Source organism: Cololabis saira, chromosome 5 (genome assembly GCF_033807715.1).
Source record: "Cololabis saira isolate AMF1-May2022 chromosome 5, fColSai1.1, whole genome shotgun sequence".
Classification (NCBI taxonomy): domain Eukaryota; kingdom Metazoa; phylum Chordata; class Actinopteri; order Beloniformes; family Belonidae; genus Cololabis; species Cololabis saira.
This window is the reverse complement of record NC_084591.1, coordinates 36,046,525-36,065,315: the sequence shown is the minus strand read 5'-3', so window position 1 is coordinate 36,065,315 and position 18,791 is coordinate 36,046,525. Positions and strand designations below refer to the sequence as shown.

Here is an 18,791-nt window from a genome sequence, read left to right as displayed (position 1 = left end):
CTTGGGGAATCAGAGATTAGGATCTGAGATAGGTGTAGCGACGAGTAGACAATTCAAAGGCAGGCCGTTATTGGTTATCACAGGTTGGTAGTTATTGTTTATTTCCACCAACCTACATATTTTTAACATTCAACAACATGTAAAAGCCTGAAATTTACTTTAGAAAAGCAAAATTAGTTGATATTCAAATAAAATCCTACAAATTGGCACAACTGAACTGCTGACTGCACTGTAGCCTACTTATTTTCCGATGTGCGATGTTCTTCTCTTTTTAAGACATCAAATTGCCAAAAAAAAAAAAAAAAAGACCGTTAAAAAAAGTGGTTTAAAAGTCGACAATTACGAAAGAGAAATGTTTGTTAAAGTTCCCACAGTCCACGGTCTATGTGGGCGCAATAAGATGCTCCGGAGCGCTGTGGCATCATGTGGCACAAACCACACATTGACTTTTATTTAAATAATATGCTGTTTCACACATAGGGTTTTTAAATACAACGCATTTATTAAATAAAATTCACATTTCAACTCTTAGATTGAACAAGGTTTATCCACTCAAATAGCTGCATAAGAAAATAAATTATAAGGATAGAAACAGCAGGTCACCCTCTTCACAGTTTATAAGATAACAAATACTCATATAAAAAAATGTAACATTGCTTCAAAATATTTAGCTAACATATGAAAATATTATTTACAGAATTACAAGAATTTATCAGTCCACCTTCTTGGAGGGTTTTTTCTTGAAAGTTGCTGCTGTGCCAAAGATTCTGTCCCAGTGGCTGAAGAAGGGAGCAAAGTTGGTGCTGGGCCGCTGGTGGTGCATGTCATGAGCAGGCGCTCCCCCCAGGAGACCAAAAGGAACAAGGTTGTGCAGGGTCCATGGCAGGTCGTATCCTATGTGGTCCTCTACAGACATCCAGATGCTGTAAGCTGTCACGCACCACGTGGTCAGCGGGTGAGCGTTCAGCAGGATTGGGTCCAGGTTGCTCCAGAAGCCCACTGACATCAGTTCTGGGATGCTGAGTTGCTCAGTGGACCACGAGAAAGGTGCCATGTACTCATGATGCACTGCATGAACCCAGCGGTAGAGCTGTGGGTTTTTGTGGTGCATGTAGTGCCAAACGAAGTACTGAGTGTCAAAGAGAAGCAGTATGGCCAGTCCATCAATAAACACCTCGTGCAATCTGGGAGCTTCCCGTGGCAGCACCGGTGCAGGCAGTATGAACATGCCAATAAATACAGCTGGGAGAACAAAGAAGAGGTGGTTGTACAGAGCTGTCATGAAGCTCTTGGCCATCATTGCCAGTGTTGGCTGCCTTTCTGGCTGAATCTTGTACTGGTGGAATAAAGGAACCCTTTCTCCCAAAAGGTCCAGCACAGCAAAAGGTATACTGAAGAGGAAATAGCATGAAAAAGCGATGATGACAGGGAAAAAAGGAGAGGAGACGAGTGACAGGTGGTGAAAAAGCAAATGATCCCACAATGGCTGCAGGAGACGGTCTGAGGTCCTGCTGGGCAGGTACTGCTGCAGAAGCAGCTCACTGATGTTCAGCATCTTGCTGTGGGGCCACTGGAGACTGCTGCTGTGATGCTTGTGGGGCAGAGGAGGTCTGGCTTTATATGGAGCTCTACAACTGGAGGAACTCTGCTCTCATAATCCCCCCCATTAGCTCCATGTCTAAAAAAACATATCTTCACAAGATTAACCAAGTCTGTCAGCGTGTGCACCAGACACAACAAAATCCAGACAAGAAAGTTTGGTCTGGAGCTGGACTAAAGTTACTCAGCAAAAAAAACTTTCTTTCAAAGCTGATAATATTCCACATGCACCAGGCGGGACAAAATAATTAGAACACTAAACCAACAACTAAGCACAAGTAACTTACGTCTGCTGCAAGTTTAAAATGCATATATATTGGGAAAAAGGTTTTGCCACGTAAGGCATCAATCACTGATGGTATATATATATATATATATATATATATATATATATATATATATATATATATATATATATATATATATATATATATATATATATATATATATATATACATATGCAGAAGGTTGTTTATAATAAATGTAAGAATAAAGATAATTTTTTTATAATGATATACATTATACCTGAATTTTGATAAAATCTGCCGATGAATTACAAATATACATCATCATTTAAAAAATATATATTATTATTTGTTTTTACATTGAATAATACCCAGATATAAGATACTTAAACCTTATAATTTAATGCCATCTGTGAAACACAGTAATCCTAATATTAGGGTTTGGACCTGTGTCGCTCCGTCTGGGCCCAGACACAGGTTGTGCAGACAGAGCTTCTTTATTTGAAAACTGAGTTCTGAGACATAATAAGACTCTTTTTTTTTTGCAAACTGAATCTCAAAATGGGTCATTCAGCAAAAAAAAAAAATCACTCCAAGCAGGTAAGTCAGTCTACCGAGGGAATGTTTTAAAAATGGCCAAGTCAAAATCCCGACCTTAATCCAACAGAAATGTTGTGGCAGGATGTGAAGCAAGCAGAAAGCTACAGTACTGACATGAATCCAGAGGTCGCGCTGCTCTGTTGAAAAATGGGCTAAATTCCTCCAAACTCACGTGAAAGATTGATCAGCAATTGCCAGAAACATAACACAATTTTCTCTTTTCTCTTTGCTTATTTGCTTTTGTCCTTGAAGTTTACAATGCATGTAACCTCTGATGTTAAAAAACAAACAAATTTAAACTGGTATTTGACCATATATTTCAGCTGCACATTCATTCATTTTCAATTACACATAACATCAGATAACACTACATTTTTGTTACAATTGTATACAGTGTATTTCCTCAGGTGAATTTTATTCGATGTAAAAACTAAATGCTAATTGATATTTATAATTCATCAGCAGGATAAATTAAAATTCAAATATAAAATATATCATATAAAAAAAATGATCTAATAGTGTTCATATTATATATTACCGTTAGATCCCATTCACTGTAAAAGATAATAATAATAATAATAATAATAATGTTAAAAAACATATGAATATTAATAATTAATAAGGACAGTGTCTCAAAATTCAATGAAATGTTCATGTATCTTTGAAAACAGATACATAAAACAATATTCGAAAACCCTTTTATTACATACTATTAATATACTTGCTGAGTAATTTCAGGTCCCCATGCTCCAGACCAAGCTTTCTTGTCTGGATTTTGTCCCGCCTGGTGCATGTGGAATATTATCAGCTTTGAAAGGTTTTTTTTGCTGAGTAACTTTAGTCCAGCTCCAGACCAAACTTTCTTGTCTGGATTTTGTTGTGTCTGGTGCACACGCTGAAAGACTTGGTTAATCTTGTGAAGATATCCCTCCAGTTGTAGAGCTCCATATAAAGCCAGACCTCCTCTGCCCCACAAGCATCACAGCAGCAGTCTCCAGTGGCCCCACAGCAAGATGCTGAACATCAGTGAGCTGCTTCTGCAGCAGTACCTGCCCAGCAGGACCTCAGACCGTCTCCTGCAGCCATTGTGGGATCATTTGCTTTTTCACCACCTGTCACTCGTCTCCTCTCCTTTTTTCCCTGTCATCATTGCTTTTTCATGCTATTTCCTCTTCAGTATACCTTTTGCTGTGCTGGACCTTTTGGGAGAAAGGGTGCCTTTTTTCCACCAGTACAAGATTCAGCCAGAAAGGCAGCCAACACTGGCAATGATGGCCAAGAGCTTCATGACAGCTCTGTACAACCACCTCTTCTTTGTTCTCCCAGCTGTATTTATTGGCATGTTCATACTGCCTGCACCGGTGCTGCCACGGGAAGCTCCCAGATTGCACGAGGTGTTTATTGATGGACTGGCCATACTGCTTCTCTTTGACACTCAGTACTTCGTTTGGCACTACATGCACCACAAAAACCCACAGCTCTACCGTTGGGTTCATGCAGTGCATCATGAGTACATGGCACCTTTCTCGTGGTCCACTGAGCAGCTCAGCATCCCAGAACTGATGTCAGTGGGCTTCTGGAGCAACCTGGACCCAATCCTGCTGAACGCTCACCCGCTGACCACGTGGTGCGTGACAGCTTACAGCATCTGGATGTCTGTAGAGGACCACATAGGATACGACCTGCCATGGACCCTGCACAACCTTGTTCCTTTTGGTCTCCTGGGGGGAGCACCTGCTCATGACATGCACCACCAGCGGCCCAGCACCAACTTTGCTCCCTTCTTCAGCCACTGGGACAGAATCTTTGGCACAGCAGCAACTTTCAAGAAAAAACCCTCCAAGAAGGTGGACTGATAAATCCTTGTAATTATGTAAATAATATTTTCATATGTTAGCTAAATATTTTGAAGCAATGTTACATTTTTTTATATGAGTATTTGTTATCTTATAAACTGTGAAGAGGGTGACCTGCTGTTTCTATCCTTATAATTTATTTTCTTATGCAGCTATTTGAGTGGATAAACCTTGTTCAATCTAAGAGTTGAAATGTGAATTTTATTTAATAAATGTGTTGTATTTAAAAACCCTATGTGTGAAACAGCATATAATTTAAATAAAAGTCAATGTGTGGTTTGTGCCACATGATGCCACAGCGCTCCGGAGCATCTTATTGCGCGCACATAGACCGTGGACTGTGGGAACTTTAACAAATTCAATTCAATTCAATTCAATTTTATTTATATAGCGTCTAATACAACAAATGTTGTCTCTAGACGCTTTCCAGAGATCCAGAACATGAACATAAACATAAACATAAACATAAACCCCCGAGCAATTATTACATAAACAATGGCAGGTAAAAACTCCTATAGTGGGAGAAAAGCCTTAAGCCAAACAGTGGCAAGGAAAAACTCCCCTTTAGGAGGGAAGAAACCTTGAGCAGGACCAGGCTCATAAGGGGGGGACCCTCCTGCCGAAGGCCAGACTGGGGGAGTCAGGAACGTCAGCAGCACACAGCAGGCAGGTGGAAGCAGCAACAGCAGACATCCACGTAGGCAGGTGGAACAAACATTTCTCTTTCGCAATTGTCGACTTTTAAGCCATAACTTTAAAGATTTAGGCCACTTTTTTTTTTCTTTTTTGGCAATTTGATTTCTTAAAAAGAGAATAACATCTCACAGTGCAGTCAGCAGGTCAGTTGTACCAATTTGTAGGATTTGATCTGAATATTAACTAATTTTGCTTTTCTAAAGTAAATTTCAGGCTTTTACATGTTGTTGAATTTTAAAAATATGTAACCTACTTTAAATACTAGGCAGCGATAGGTCACTAATAAATCAGACAGGCAGGACTCCGGTAGCTGCTGTGGAAGAGAGCAGTTGGTGGAAATAAACAATAACGACCTACTTGTAATAAACAATAACTACTTGAAATAAACAGTAAAGGCCTACCTGTAATAACCAATAATGGCCTGCCTGGCTTTGAATTGTCTACTCGTCGCTACACCTATCTCAGATCCTAATCTCTGATTCCCCGAGTCTTTGTCCCTCCACCACACAGACGAACCGAGGAGCGCTCGTTTCCTTGGTTCCTTGTTTCCTCTCTCCTCGTTCCTCCTGCCTGAGACCGACCTGGGAATCAGTGTCAGCAAAACATTTATTTATTTTTTTATTTATTTTTTTTTTTTAAGAAAAAAATGTTTCAATTCCTGTACTTAATGTACCAGGTCTTGTTAATGACCTGGACGGTAAACTGGAAAGGAAATACAACACTAAAAGTGCAAGGCATGACGGGACATGCTGTAATTCTCCAGGAAGTTTTTGTAGTTTCACATTTGCACCGAGATATTGCAAATCTTCTCTAAGTCTGGGTAATTCTCTCTGCAGCCGTCTGCTGGTGCAACAACAGCAGAGTCAGTGATTGAAAGAAAAGTTGAAGAAAAAAAAACACAAAAGAAACAGATTAAGAAGGCTAGTGTTGTGGCTGGGTTTGTTCTGGTTGTGAAAAGAAAACAAAGAAGTAGCACAAGCAGTTTAAAGGTTTCTTAAACTTTGTTGCGATAAGGACTGGTAGTGGACACCATTCACACATGCCTTTTTTTTTAAATCTTTGACAAATACAAAAATAAATAAATATATATATAATATTTGTTGAAGTATCACTTATGGTTAAGTCTAGTATTAAGTATTTGGACATTGAGATTGTTTTGCATTTTGCCTCCAAAAACCATCACAATAGATTTGAAATAAAACAATTAAGCTGCGATCAAAGTTTAGACCCTCGATTTAAGAGGTTTCACAAAAATGTGACATTCACAAATGATAAATTACGTCTTTTTTTTTTTTTAAAGCAAAGTTGCTTCATTTCCAGGGGCTCAAAAGCAAATTGACAGGGTATCATGTTCAGGGGGGATTGAGGCTGTGGGGTTTGTCAGTCTGTCTACCACAGAAAACAGTGTGCGAGCATTATAGGGCTAGCTCGTCTTGACGTCATCACCTGGCGGAGCCGCCATATTGGAAGCTACCTTAGCTGCTCTTCGGACCACTGCGCACTGTGTACAGACGTGCTCCCTGTTCGTTGTGTCTTAGCCTACTGGTACTTGTAATCATTACTTTCCATTATTCTGTAAACCATGGTAACCCGTTGCTGTGATGTGGCTGCAGCAGCTCCACACATAACAGACGTGGGGAAAAGATCGCTAATGGTTTAACTTTTCACTGCTTTCCTGCTCGGAGGCAGAACCACGGAGGCCAAGTATCTGAGATAACAGAGTAAAAGAGTCGTCGGCTCGCTTGGATCGCGGCTGTAACGACCAAACATAACCTTCCACAGTATCCCACAAACAAACACTCACACAGACCGGGGTCGGATCATTCACACAGGTTTTATTCCCCACTTCTCGAGCTAAACGCAGTTGCTGGCCAGCTCTCTGCGGTGCGATTAACCCCAATCTTCAGATAAAATTAGTTTGTTGAAGAAAAAATATTAACTCTATTTGTAGCTGCAGAGTAAAAAAATAATCCCACGAGGAAAACAAAAATATTGCTCACGCCTCGGAGCCTCTTCAACATAATATAGCGGTCAAAAAAAAGAAAAGAAAAAAGTAAGAGTAATACAAAACATGAACTGTATGAATTACTATTATACTAATTTATTGAAACACATGGCGAGTCAAACATTTACCAAAGCAGCTGCCAAACACTCGCAAACAAGGTAGCTGAAGACGCCGGTTGTGCAGAACGGCGGCAGTAAGTCCTTACTAAAGAGTGGAGCTCCGACCAGGAGCGGGATTTCATATGGATCCAAACCGTTAATAATCATTATTTTCTCCATATACCGGTCCCTGGCTTCCTTGTTTAAGGTATCCCGATAAATTCCAGTTCCTTTCCGGCATTTGAACATCTTTTTTTTGCGTTCCGTCTGTTCACTTGGTGCTACCACACTGCTTCTACACTGCTGTTTGTTTACACTCACGAGGCTGCCAAAACGGCGGCTGCGTCCAAGAATGCACCTTGGTGACCAAGACCTATTACTGTTTCTATCAATAATCTCTGAACAATATGATTGCCTTGCACATCCATCTTTAGGATTAACATTAACATTAACATTAATGTTAAACATTAATGTTAACATTAACATGAATGTTAAAATCACCCACTAAAACAACACAACCAAAATCCATGCACATAATTGACAGTAGTTTGGCAAACTCATCAAAAAACCTCATATTTGGGGGGTCTGTAGATGGTCACTAAGATTGCTCGACAGGGGGGATTTTAACTGAATGGCAACACATTCAAAAGAAGACATTTTCTTGCATTGGAAGCTGTCCTTCAACAGAGTGGTCTCCTGTTGGGGCTGGGGGAGACTCCTCCTGTTGGGGTGAGGATGAGGATGATGACCCTGCAGTTTCTCTCTGACTCTGCTGTCCTCTATGGTCAGTCCTTATTTCAGTGTCCTCACCAGAGCGTCATCTTATTGGTTGTTTCGGAACATCCTGCCTCTTGTTCTTGACGGGGGCTGGTTGTTTGTGGCGCAAATGATAAAAAAATATTGCGGATTAGCAACTGTCCTCCTGGCTTGTTCAGACGAGAGCCACCTGCCTTAAAGAGATGCCTGACCCCAAAAGATGTTGAAATTGTCAATAAAATGAATTGATTTAGTGGCACATTCATCTTTGAGCTGTTTGTTTAGCATCATCAGCCTGCTGAATCTCTCATCTCCTTGCCGAACATGCTGTCAGTCGAGGAATAGCAACTTTTCTTAGTTTCGCTTGGTATAAACGCTGGAAAAGGTAGATGGTTAGATGGTGCTTGGTCTTAGCTAGTGTGAAAGATAATATCAACCTCAGCAGGTTTATCACTAATGTGGCCCCCTACTTCAGTTGCCTTAATACAAATACCCAGCAAGTATTGAGAAAAGGTGGGCAAACCAGGAGGACTAGAAGACAAAAAATGTCAAGGCGAATCACCATTGTGTGTTTTTTCTTTTTCCTTGTTCTGGGTCTTGGAAATGCATTCAGGTTTTTTGATTCAAGAAACGTCCCAATGAGGAACTGCAGTCATTAAGAAAGCAGATTTTTTTTACCCCCGACCAACGCAAAACCAAATTTTGCCTCTGTATATCTTGGAGCCAGAGTTATCAAACACTTGTCCTCAGACACATATTTGGCACCAGAACAGAAAATCTCAGCGTTGTTCAGATTATTCAACTGGTTTGTTGTAGATGTCAAAACAGGAAATAGTCATCAAGGAAGGTGGTGTCTCACAGGAAATCGTGGATATTTAGTCATCTCTCTGTCTGAGCCTGTTTCAGTCACTCAGCTGACACCTGGACACATAATGGAAAGTCAAGCCCCCCATGGACGGACAGAAAGTGCACCCAGGACATTTTCTGTCTATGGAATGAAGACGGCCGATGGGAAAGGTACATTTCTGGAAATGATGGAGTATGATCGAGGCGGTAGTGGATTTCAGTTCTTCCAACTGAATAATGCAGATAACACTGTTTTCCGTTATGTGAAGATCCAGATTGAAGACAACTGGGGAAACACTGACTTCACCTGCATTTACACGTTGAGGGTTCTTGGAGACTAACTGAAACCCCGTTGAGAACGTCACCAAATTGTGGGAACTGACTTAATTCTGTAATCATATATATACATATATATGTTTATGCTTATGAGATGGACATCGGTCTGTCGTCTGAAGAAGGAACTGAGCCAAAAGTCGAAGCTCTTAATTTACCGGTCAGTCCATGTTCCCCATGACAAGTGACTTGAAGAACTCGTTCATGGAAACAAGCGGCAGAAATGAGTTTCCTCCACATGGTGTCTGGGCTCTCCCTTAGGGATCGGGTGAGAAGCTCAGTTATCAGGGAGGGTGACGGAGTTGAGCCACTGCTCCTCGGCATCTAGTGGAGCTAGATGAGGAGGCTCGGGTATCCGATAAGGAGACTCCTGAAGAACCCCTTGGTGGGGTTTTTTAAGGCATGTTTCACCTGGAGGAGACCCAGGGGAAAACCCAGAACCCACTGGAGGGGTGGTGTCTCCTGGAGGGCCCGGGAACACACTGGGATCCCCCCAAATGTGCTGGATGAAGCTGCAAGGGAGAGGGAAGTCTGGATATGCGGAGAAGATGGATGGATGGCATTTACATTAATGAAATAATGAATATAACTTCATGTGTATTGTTATTTAATGTGCATGTTTATAATTTGTGTTATATCATTATTACATGTGTTATCAACAACTGCACCTCTTCCACTGCCCCTCTGTCACAAGGTGTCCCCCAGGGTTCGGTGCTTGGTCCTCTACTATTCATCCTCTACATGCTCCCTCTCGGTAACATCATCCGCCGCCATGGTCTCCACTTCCGCTGCTATGCCGACCACGTCCAGCTCTACATTCCCACCAAATCCATCACCACCGCAACTCACTCCACCCTGACCAACTGCCTTATTGAAATGAAATCATGGATGCATTCAAACTTCCTCAAACTCAACTGTGACAAATCAGACATAATCATCATCAGCCCCAAATCCCTCAACAACACCGCCCACACCTTCAGTCTCACCATCCACAACTCCACTCTGTTTCCCTCCAGTCACATCCACAACCACGGAGTCATCTTTGACAACAACCTCTCTTTCGAACACCACATCAACCACATCAGGAAAACTGCCTTCCACCACCTGAAAAACATTGCACGCCTCCGCCCATCACTCTCCTTCCCTGCTGCTGAAACTCTCATCCATGCCTTCATCACATCCAGACTCGACTACTGCAACAGCATTCTCTACAGCTCATCCTCCAAGGTCCTCAATAAACTTCAACACATACAAAACTCTGCTGCTCGCCTGCTCACTCACACCCGTGACCACATAACCCCAGTTCTCCAGAGGCTCCACTGGCTCCCTGTCCCTCAACGCATCCACTTCAAAGTCCTCCTCCTCTCCCACAAGGCCTTCTACAACCAGGCCCCCTGCTACCTTACCGACCTGCTCCACCGCCACACTCCCTCCCACAGTCTCTGATCCTCCGATGCCATCCTGTCTCCACCACTCAGAACCAAGCACCGGACCTGGGGTACCGGACCTGGAGCCACAGAGCCTTCTCCATAGCTGCCCCTCCTCTGGAACTCTCTCCCCGCTCACGTCCGCAACTGCACAGACTTACCCACCTTCAAATCGCATCTCAAAACTCACCTCTTCAGAACAGCTTTTAATGTTTGATTTGTTTCTTATCCTTTATCTTATCTTTTATCTCTTATCTTTTTATCCTGTTTTTAATTTAAATTTTTTTGATCTTGATGTTTTATCTTTGTGTCTGTGAAACGTCTTTGAGATCTTTTAAAAGCACTCTATAAATAAAATGTATTATTATTATTATTAATAAATATAAACATGTTTTGATATTTGCATAAAAATCATTGGCAGCCAATGTTTTTTAGTAATTTATTGAGGTTGAGATCAGCTGACTGAGTTGGTAATTGAAGAATAATTATTTGCCTTCAATTGTCATCACATCCAGATTATTATACACCCCCTTATTATTTTAGCAGCACGTGGCTGAATGTAAAAAGGGTTTAGTCCCATTTACCTCAGAATTAATCAGGTTTCTGTCAGCAGTCATAGCATCAATGATCAGCAGTGATGCCGTTCTATTGGCAGCCCTACATGCCCATGCTATAATACTGCCTCCATGTTTCACACATGATGTGGCATATTTTTCTATTCCCGTCATTCTCATGCAAGTTTATCTTGCTTTAATCTGTCCAGAGATATTTTCTGGCAAAGTCAAACCTGGCTTTCCTGTTCTTGAATGTTACCAGTGGTTTTCTGGTTTTCGCCCTCTGCAATTACATTCATTAAGGCATCTCTCCATTGTATGTTTTGACAATAATATGGCTACCTTCTCCAGAGTGTTCTTGATCTCTGTTGATGTTGTGAAGGTGTTTTTCATCTCATCTCAAGGGGCAGCTGTCATGTACGTCTTAGATGGTTCCACCTTTCAAACACACCTGACTGGATCACCATCAGTCTGTCAATGGTCTGCTAGCCATCTACAGGTGTGTTGAAGCACAGAAACATCTAAAGTATGCAGGATAGCAGCCCTAGAGGACCAGGATACAGCACTTTGGCTAGTTTTTGTGGAGAGGACCAATAAACCAAATATCACTGACTTATTCTCTGAGGTTGTCCAGACAAGCCTCGGCGGCGGTGGAGAGGTTATTAGCTTCATCTGATGCTTTTCAGGTGGAAGTTGGGGGTGGAAAAAAAGGTTTAAAGCTTCAGGAGTTAAATATCAGAAAATACCTTCAACATGTCGTGTAGAGTGTGATTAAAATAAGATCATTTATTGTGCAAACAGATCAATTTCATTGACTCATTGTTTATGTATCATAATCTCATTTCACAAATGAATCCAAACAAGCTCTTCTTTGCCAATCACTTCTTTTCACTGGCCGCCTTCCTCGAAATCGTTTTGTTGGTGTTGGCATATTTCTGTCGATCATTTCTGAGGAGTGAGGAAAACACAACGTTTAGGTGCAAAAAAAAATGGATAAGTGCTGCCATCAATACTGTTCAAGGTCATCGTTGACCCTGATGTCATTAAGTAAGTACCCTACCTGTTCATTTTGGATTTGTTTCTACATCCTAACCCTCCCTCCCAGTGGCTGGTCCGTGCTCCTCTTGTCATCATGTTCCCACAGCTGACGCAAGGCTTTCCATTGCCGTATGGCTGAAGCATCAATGACAGTGTAGATTACAGTCAAAAAGCAGTTCTTTAAAGTCTGTCATGGGCCTCGTGTTTAACACGTGCCTTTCATGGGAAGGAAAAATATTAAACTCTCTACGAAAAAATATGAAGTGTTTTTACAGGATATGTGGGGTGCTCTAGTAGGCATACTGAATGGTTATTAGATAAACTACAAACCGAAAATGTAACGCAACCTCAAATCTATACCTCACCTGTTCTTTGGCGCAGAAGCCACATATCATCCTGGTGGCGAGCTCCATGGGGTGGTCTTGATTCTCATCATGGCACCCGTCACAGGGGTAAGCCCGGCCACAGCAGGGAAACCTGGGAATAAGGGTGCGAAGCATTCAACAAATTGTACATGTAACAGGACGATGGAGAACATAAAAAAAAGGTTACAGTGAAGAAGATACCTCAGCCAGCGATGGCTCTGTTTGTAATGCTTGCATGTTCCTTTTTCTGGTAACGGCTTTCCCTTTTGTACCGCTGGATCTCTCATCGTCTTGTAATTAACGGCACTTGAACCTGACAAATAAGGGAGAGGGGATCATAGAATATTAGGTACTTCCTCTTTCAAGTTTTAATTGTCAGGGCATCATAATAATCATATTGTTTTAAAAAGGAAAATGATGCTTTGGATCATGAGATGTTCCTTTCCTTTCTGCACTTGACATATTTCACCACGTCATTATTTATTTACCAAAATCTAAGCCAAAATACGAAAGCAGTGTGCTAAAATCTCAGTACACCCTTACTGCCTCCGTAGGGGTTTAAAGCGGTAAGCAGTAGTCAAACTCTGCTAATCAAATGCACTTGATTGAATTGTAAATATGAATAAATACATTTCTTTTTTAAAAAGGCCTGTTGCTGGTTGGGAGAATTCAAGTGTGTCTTAACAATACCAAGGAGGAAAAACTTCAGCAACAGAATCATGATCCGTCCTTAGTTTTTCACTGGTTCAGCATTTTGGCCCAGTTTTATTAAAACGCTCTTTTTTTCTCTCTCCATTCAGACAGGGTTAAAGGGTTTGCTGGCAATGATCCCAGCTCTCACCAGACTGAAGGAGGGATACACCCTGAACAGGTCACAAGTCTACGACAAAGCTTTTGTTCAATAATGACCTAATTTTAAGATCTGGCGAGGACCCAGACGATTTTTTTTACTCCTAACATGTATAACAACAGCATTGTCAGAGGGTGTACTTACTATTTTCTGTTTGTGGAGAAAGTAATAATGTGTATAAATGCTTACAGTGGAAGTATCTTTAAAGCAGCTTTTTGAACAGCATTATGTAAGACTGGCTGAAGGGCCAACTGGGGCAGATTCATTGTTGTAAAGTCTTAAGCCTTTGCTGAGCCATTAATTGAATGTAAGTGGTCTCTGACCTGTTTTGTTTAGTGTACGAGGCTGAATATACTGAAATCTTGTACTTTCAGCCAGAATGCTGAGTTTGCTGTTGCAGTGTTCACAATTAAGCTCCTTTGTTTGTCCATAGAGAAGGTTCTGTTGAAAAATAAAGTGAGTTAAGAGGTCAGAGAGGATGAAGGTGTATGTCTGTTATGTTTTGGTGGCATTTCAGAATTCATCACCTGCACAGGAACATCCTGAGAGCAGCTGAGGCATCCCACCACCAGTTCACATTCCTGAAGTACGAGGTCCGCCGGTGCAGCATTGAAGAGATCCAAGTACCCGAGGACGTCACTGTAATGGTGCAGCATGCAGGGCCTGAATGCAGCATTTATGTCAGCATTACATTTCTCACACTGAGCTGTGCAGGGTGTCCTTCCAGTCAGTGTCAGGTCTGCAGTCACCTTACACCTGTAGACACATGCACATTTGTCAGGTTTACATAAAAAAGTAACTAAAAATCAGGTCTTAACCCCCCCACCCACACACATTTATTCTCCTTACCTATGACACTGCAGACAAACAGTAATCCGCTGAGCAACAACAGTGGCTGTGTTCTCCCCCAGCCTCAGACCCAGCAGCTTCACCTCTGTCCCTCTGCGGGGATCACTGATCTTAATGTTCTCCACCAAATGACTTGCCTCCGCTTGCTGTTGATCTTTATCACAATCAAGAGTCTCCTGCTGCACCAATTTATCTTCCTTAGTTGGGTCCTCATCTTCTGTCTTTTCACTTGCATCCCAGGTGCCTTCATCTGGATCTGCGGCAGCAACTTCAGCCGCAGGGTTGGATTTTTCACATGCTGTCGCCTGGAGCTCTTGGTATGATATAAACTGCAGTCCAGCTTTTTCTAAATCAATGTCTTTTTTTAACTGCAGTCAAAAAACACGAGAACGCTAAATGAGCCATTGACAGATATTTTTTTATGTACACAAACTAGGGCTGGGCGATTTATCGAGATTTTAATATATATCGATATATTTTCAAACACGATATGGTACGAGACAATATCGTTTATATCGATTTAATTTTTTCTTTTTTTTTTTTTTTTACATTTTTTTTTTACTGATTTTGATATAGCTTATTTTGTGACAAATTGACTTGAATGTTTTATTTGAGATTTGCACAAATGTTTTGTTATTTGCACAACTGTCAACCTCAGTGGAAAAGTCTGCCTGTTACTGTCTACATTGCACAGTGTATTTTAATTTAATTGTTATGCAGGAAAGGGATATTTGTTTTATTTTATTCAAGAAGCATTTTTATTCTATATATGCAGGCAGTTTATTTTTATTTCATTTGTTTTATACATTTTGATATTGTGCAGACCTCTGTTAACAAAGGTACCTGTGTGACATTTGGCACGAGGCTTTGTATTAAAACTGACTGTTTTTTTTAGGGTTTGCCTCAGAAAAAAATGAAGCTAACAGAGATGCTAACAGAGATGCTATGCTATAATGCTTTGGGGGAAACCCCAATTAAGGCACAGAAAAAATATCGAGATATATATCGAGTATCGCCATTTAGCTAGAAAATATCGAGATATGACTTTTGGTCCATATCGCCCAGCCCTAACACAAACAAAAAAACATTCAATCACAAGTCGATACAAACTGCTGCACACATACAGTAGCAGTCTCACCTGTCTGGCTCCTTCGGTGAACAATCTCTCCAAGCTACGGTCCAGCCAGCGAAGAAAAGGCCGGAACAGGAGCTCTACCTTTCCCAACAGCTGATTGGTTGCATGCTTGGCTTGAAGCCACTCAACAGATGCTTGCTGTACATGCCTGCATTGTCAGATATTTACAGAAATGTGTGTAAATGGTATCGCTGGCACTGAGACAAGTACGCTTAATTTTAAAATAAATGCGTGTTTTACTTTGCCATTACTGGTGGTAGATCCTGATCCAATGGTATATCCAATGAGAATACCTGGGGAAAAGGTTTCCAGTTGATGAGAAACTGTTTTTTTCCATGCCAAATGATTTGTATATTTGTGAAACTATGTGAAAAGTGAAGGAAATGGTCTTCACCTCTTGGGGATAGTTGTCTGGGAAGCTCACCATGATATCAATTTCTTTCAAATCAAAAGGCTGCAAGTTAAAATGGCAAAATTAAGAGATTACCAGGTAGCATTGCAAAGCACCAATTAAATAAATCATTGTAACCATAATTTTTAAGACATTTGATTGTCCTACTAAACAGGGGACAAGGGAAGAGAGAAGATGGTGGGATGTGTTTACCCAGTCTGGATCACTGGCTTCCACAGACACCCTGTAATACGTCACTTTGCCATCACTTCGTTCCTGAATAATCATCTGGTCTTTGGGAAAACGCTTCTTCAACTGCTTGATCTCAGTGTCTCGCAGCTGCTGGGCCATATCTTCTGTCACGTCACACAGCTTCACTTCCTGGGGGCCCCTGTGTTGGGGTGCTGCAGGAACACTAGCTGTGCGATTGTTAAAAACCGGTGGATCATCCACCTGAGGTGCCTGTGGTGGATGCCAGAAACGACATCTCTCCTCCATGGTGCAGTGGCCTGAGAGGAAGTAGCGGCAGGGGCGGCGGCCAGCAGTCCTGGGTTTTTGGCTCAAAGGGAGCTTGTGGCCCTCAGTCTCAGTGACGCCCTGAGACTCTGACGGTGAGGGGTCTGACTTGGAGCCCGTCGCACCGGTTTTCCTCTCATGAGCTTTGTAGTCATCTCTCACATGTAGAAATTTACACCTTTTTCCAAAGGTGCAATATCGGCCTTGAGAGAAGAAGCGGCATACCTGTTGTGTATTAGTGGCCAGGTCAGACTGGCCTTCTGTCTGCCCCCCATTCACCATCATTAACACCTGTAAAAATGAACACAGAAACACTTTTACATATGCTTCTTTTGCTAAAATAGAAACCAAAGGAGCCATGGTCATGTTGAAACAGAAATGTACTCAGTACTGGAGTTGAGGGGGGATGAGGGGGGATGGCTTCCCCCCTGAAATAAAAACGGTCCAAATCATCCCCCCTGTAAAACTGACATCCCCCCTTTCCATCCCTTATGGCATTTCATCAATGAATGTGGTTTTACTGCTATTTCAACATTTAGAGTCATTACCAGAAAAATAACACCAGAAAAATAACTTATTTCACAATTTTCACCTGTTTCAAGTAAATTTTCACTTGAAATAATTAGATCTGCCAGTGGAACAAGATGTATCTTCTCATTACAAGCAAAAAAATCTTGTTCCACTGGCAGATTTTTCTACTTATTTCAAGTGAAAATCTACTTGAAACAGGTGAAAATTCTTGTTTTTTCCAGTGATGAGTCTTGTTTTAAGTGTAATGACATTTTTTTTACTAAAATGAGACATTTTAACTAGAGAGATTTTGAGTTTTTGCAGTGATCCATTTTACTTATCCTGTGAAGGACAGAGTAATTTTGATAAGTTCAGAAAACTGTTTTTTATTGTTGTGTTTTGATGTATTTGATGTAAGCCCAGTGGATATTTAAAGCTTACAGAAGGCTGCATTTAACTGCTGCTATGTCATTCCTGCAGTATTTCTGCAGGTGTTTTGGTCACTGCTGGACTATATTATATTATTGTAATCAACACAAATTATCTGTCCCCATATGATAAAATCCACCATCCCCCCTGATTTTTTTTTTACAACTCGAGTACTGAATGTACTACAAAGTAAAAAATACTGTGACCAACAGTTGTTTGTGGTATGTTTTCCTGTGAACATTTGAGATAAAGCACCTTGTACTTGTCACGTGGTGGAGCTGTAAATCATTTTTCCAACTAATTATAACAATTCAACATGACAAACCTACTCCAAAAGATGTTCACAGGTCCTGTCGGATCTGGATCACATTTCCTGGGTCTCACTATTGATCCACGTGAAACGTTTTTGTCAGTATCACTAATTTTTAACCCAACCATATATTCTCAGTGAAACTGTGTGTTATGTCCACGTTTAGTTAAAACAAGTAAAATATATAAAACACGTAGGTTATTAACTTTAACACAGTCAGATGTATTGTTAAAATAAATAACTTTTATTCAGAAAAACTGAGTTTATGTGGGGGAAAAAAGTAATTACCTTGAATAACGATGGAAACCCGTGAGATTGCTTATTTCAGGTGATGAATAGATTTAATAAAAATAAAAACTGGAAACGTGGACTTTACTTTAGCACCTGTCAGCTGACAGCCCTTAGTTAACCTAGCTCGAACTTGCTAGTCAACGTCTACAGCACTTTAAACGTCTTTACCAACTGTAACTTAGTAAATCATTCCCTGTTTTATTTTGTGTTATGGTCATAAGACGCGCATGCGTAGAGTGTCATTCTTTGGCATTTGCCGGTGCTGTAACACAATAACAAACCATCAGTCGCCCCCTACTGGCCTGGCAGGTGAATGTCATTTACTAATCAGTGAATGAATATATCTAAATCTATTGGTATTATTGGCAAATTCCGTAGTTTGGTGAATTAAAACTGTCTCCCAACTCTTTATTATAGCTTGATATATCCATATCTCATTTACTGTAATATTATTTGGGGAGCTACCTAAAGCACACATCTTCATAAACTTCATATGTTGCAAAAAAGAAGTCTGCTCATTCTGCCCCTCTTTTCAAACAACTCAATATTTTACCCATCTTTAAGTTAAATACATATCAAACCTGCAATTTTATTTTATTTTCAAAGTATTGTTCCTGCCAGTTTCATTTTCTTTTCTATGTAAAGATTTTTTTCAGTTCAACAGTGATATGAAACCATTTTAATACAAGACAGGCTAATCATTTAAATCTCCTGAAGTTCCGTACTGGTTTGTGTCAGTTCTCCATCAGATACAGGGGAGCCCAGTTATGGAACAGCTATACAGCAATCTCTTCTACCTCTACTTCATTCAATAATTTTAAACATAAACTCAGGACACATTTAATTGATCAGATTACCTAATGATATTTCTAGATTTGTTATTTTTTCTTTAATCATGTAGATACCATGTATTCTATTCATGCTGCTGTTTATTTGCTTTGTCTTTGTTCTTAGACTGCAATCATGTATTCTGCATATTTTAAATCTTTGTACAATCTTTTGCTGTATTTTACAGGTAGAGGTAGAGGCCTCGTATAAGCCCCTTGGGCTTTTTGCCTCAGCCTAGCACGTTACCAATCTCTTTTAACATGT

The 18,791-nt window shown here is 40.7% G+C and overlaps 3 protein-coding genes across 3 annotated transcripts; 1 reads left to right on the top strand and 2 right to left on the bottom strand.

Annotated features, from left to right (window-relative positions):
• Positions 1-501: 501 nt before the first annotated feature.
• On the bottom strand, positions 502-1,579 carry LOC133444755 (cholesterol 25-hydroxylase-like protein 1, member 1). The gene has a single exon (XM_061722644.1). The coding sequence runs from the start codon at positions 1,553-1,555 to the stop codon at positions 713-715; it is 843 nt and encodes a 280-aa protein (XP_061578628.1). The 5' UTR covers positions 1,556-1,579; the 3' UTR covers positions 502-712.
• Positions 1,580-3,433: 1,854 nt separating this feature from the next.
• LOC133444753 (cholesterol 25-hydroxylase-like protein 1, member 1) lies at positions 3,434-4,509 on the top strand. Its single transcript, XM_061722643.1, has one exon. The coding sequence runs from the start codon at positions 3,458-3,460 to the stop codon at positions 4,298-4,300; it is 843 nt and encodes a 280-aa protein (XP_061578627.1). The 5' UTR covers positions 3,434-3,457; the 3' UTR covers positions 4,301-4,509.
• Positions 4,510-11,786: 7,277 nt separating this feature from the next.
• si:dkey-24l11.2 (uncharacterized protein LOC100034462 homolog) lies at positions 11,787-17,907 on the bottom strand. The gene is made up of 12 exons (XM_061722642.1): positions 17,697-17,907; positions 15,857-16,450; positions 15,647-15,706; positions 15,493-15,545; positions 15,256-15,400; positions 14,118-14,485; positions 13,796-14,024; positions 13,592-13,709; positions 12,620-12,731; positions 12,419-12,530; positions 12,076-12,188; positions 11,787-11,963 (listed from the first exon to the last, which is right to left on the bottom strand). Exons 2-12 carry the CDS (start codon positions 16,442-16,444, stop codon positions 11,894-11,896), a joined length of 1,968 nt encoding a protein of 655 aa, XP_061578626.1. The 5' UTR covers positions 16,445-16,450; positions 17,697-17,907; the 3' UTR covers positions 11,787-11,893.
• Between the last annotated feature and the right edge of the window lie 884 nt (positions 17,908-18,791).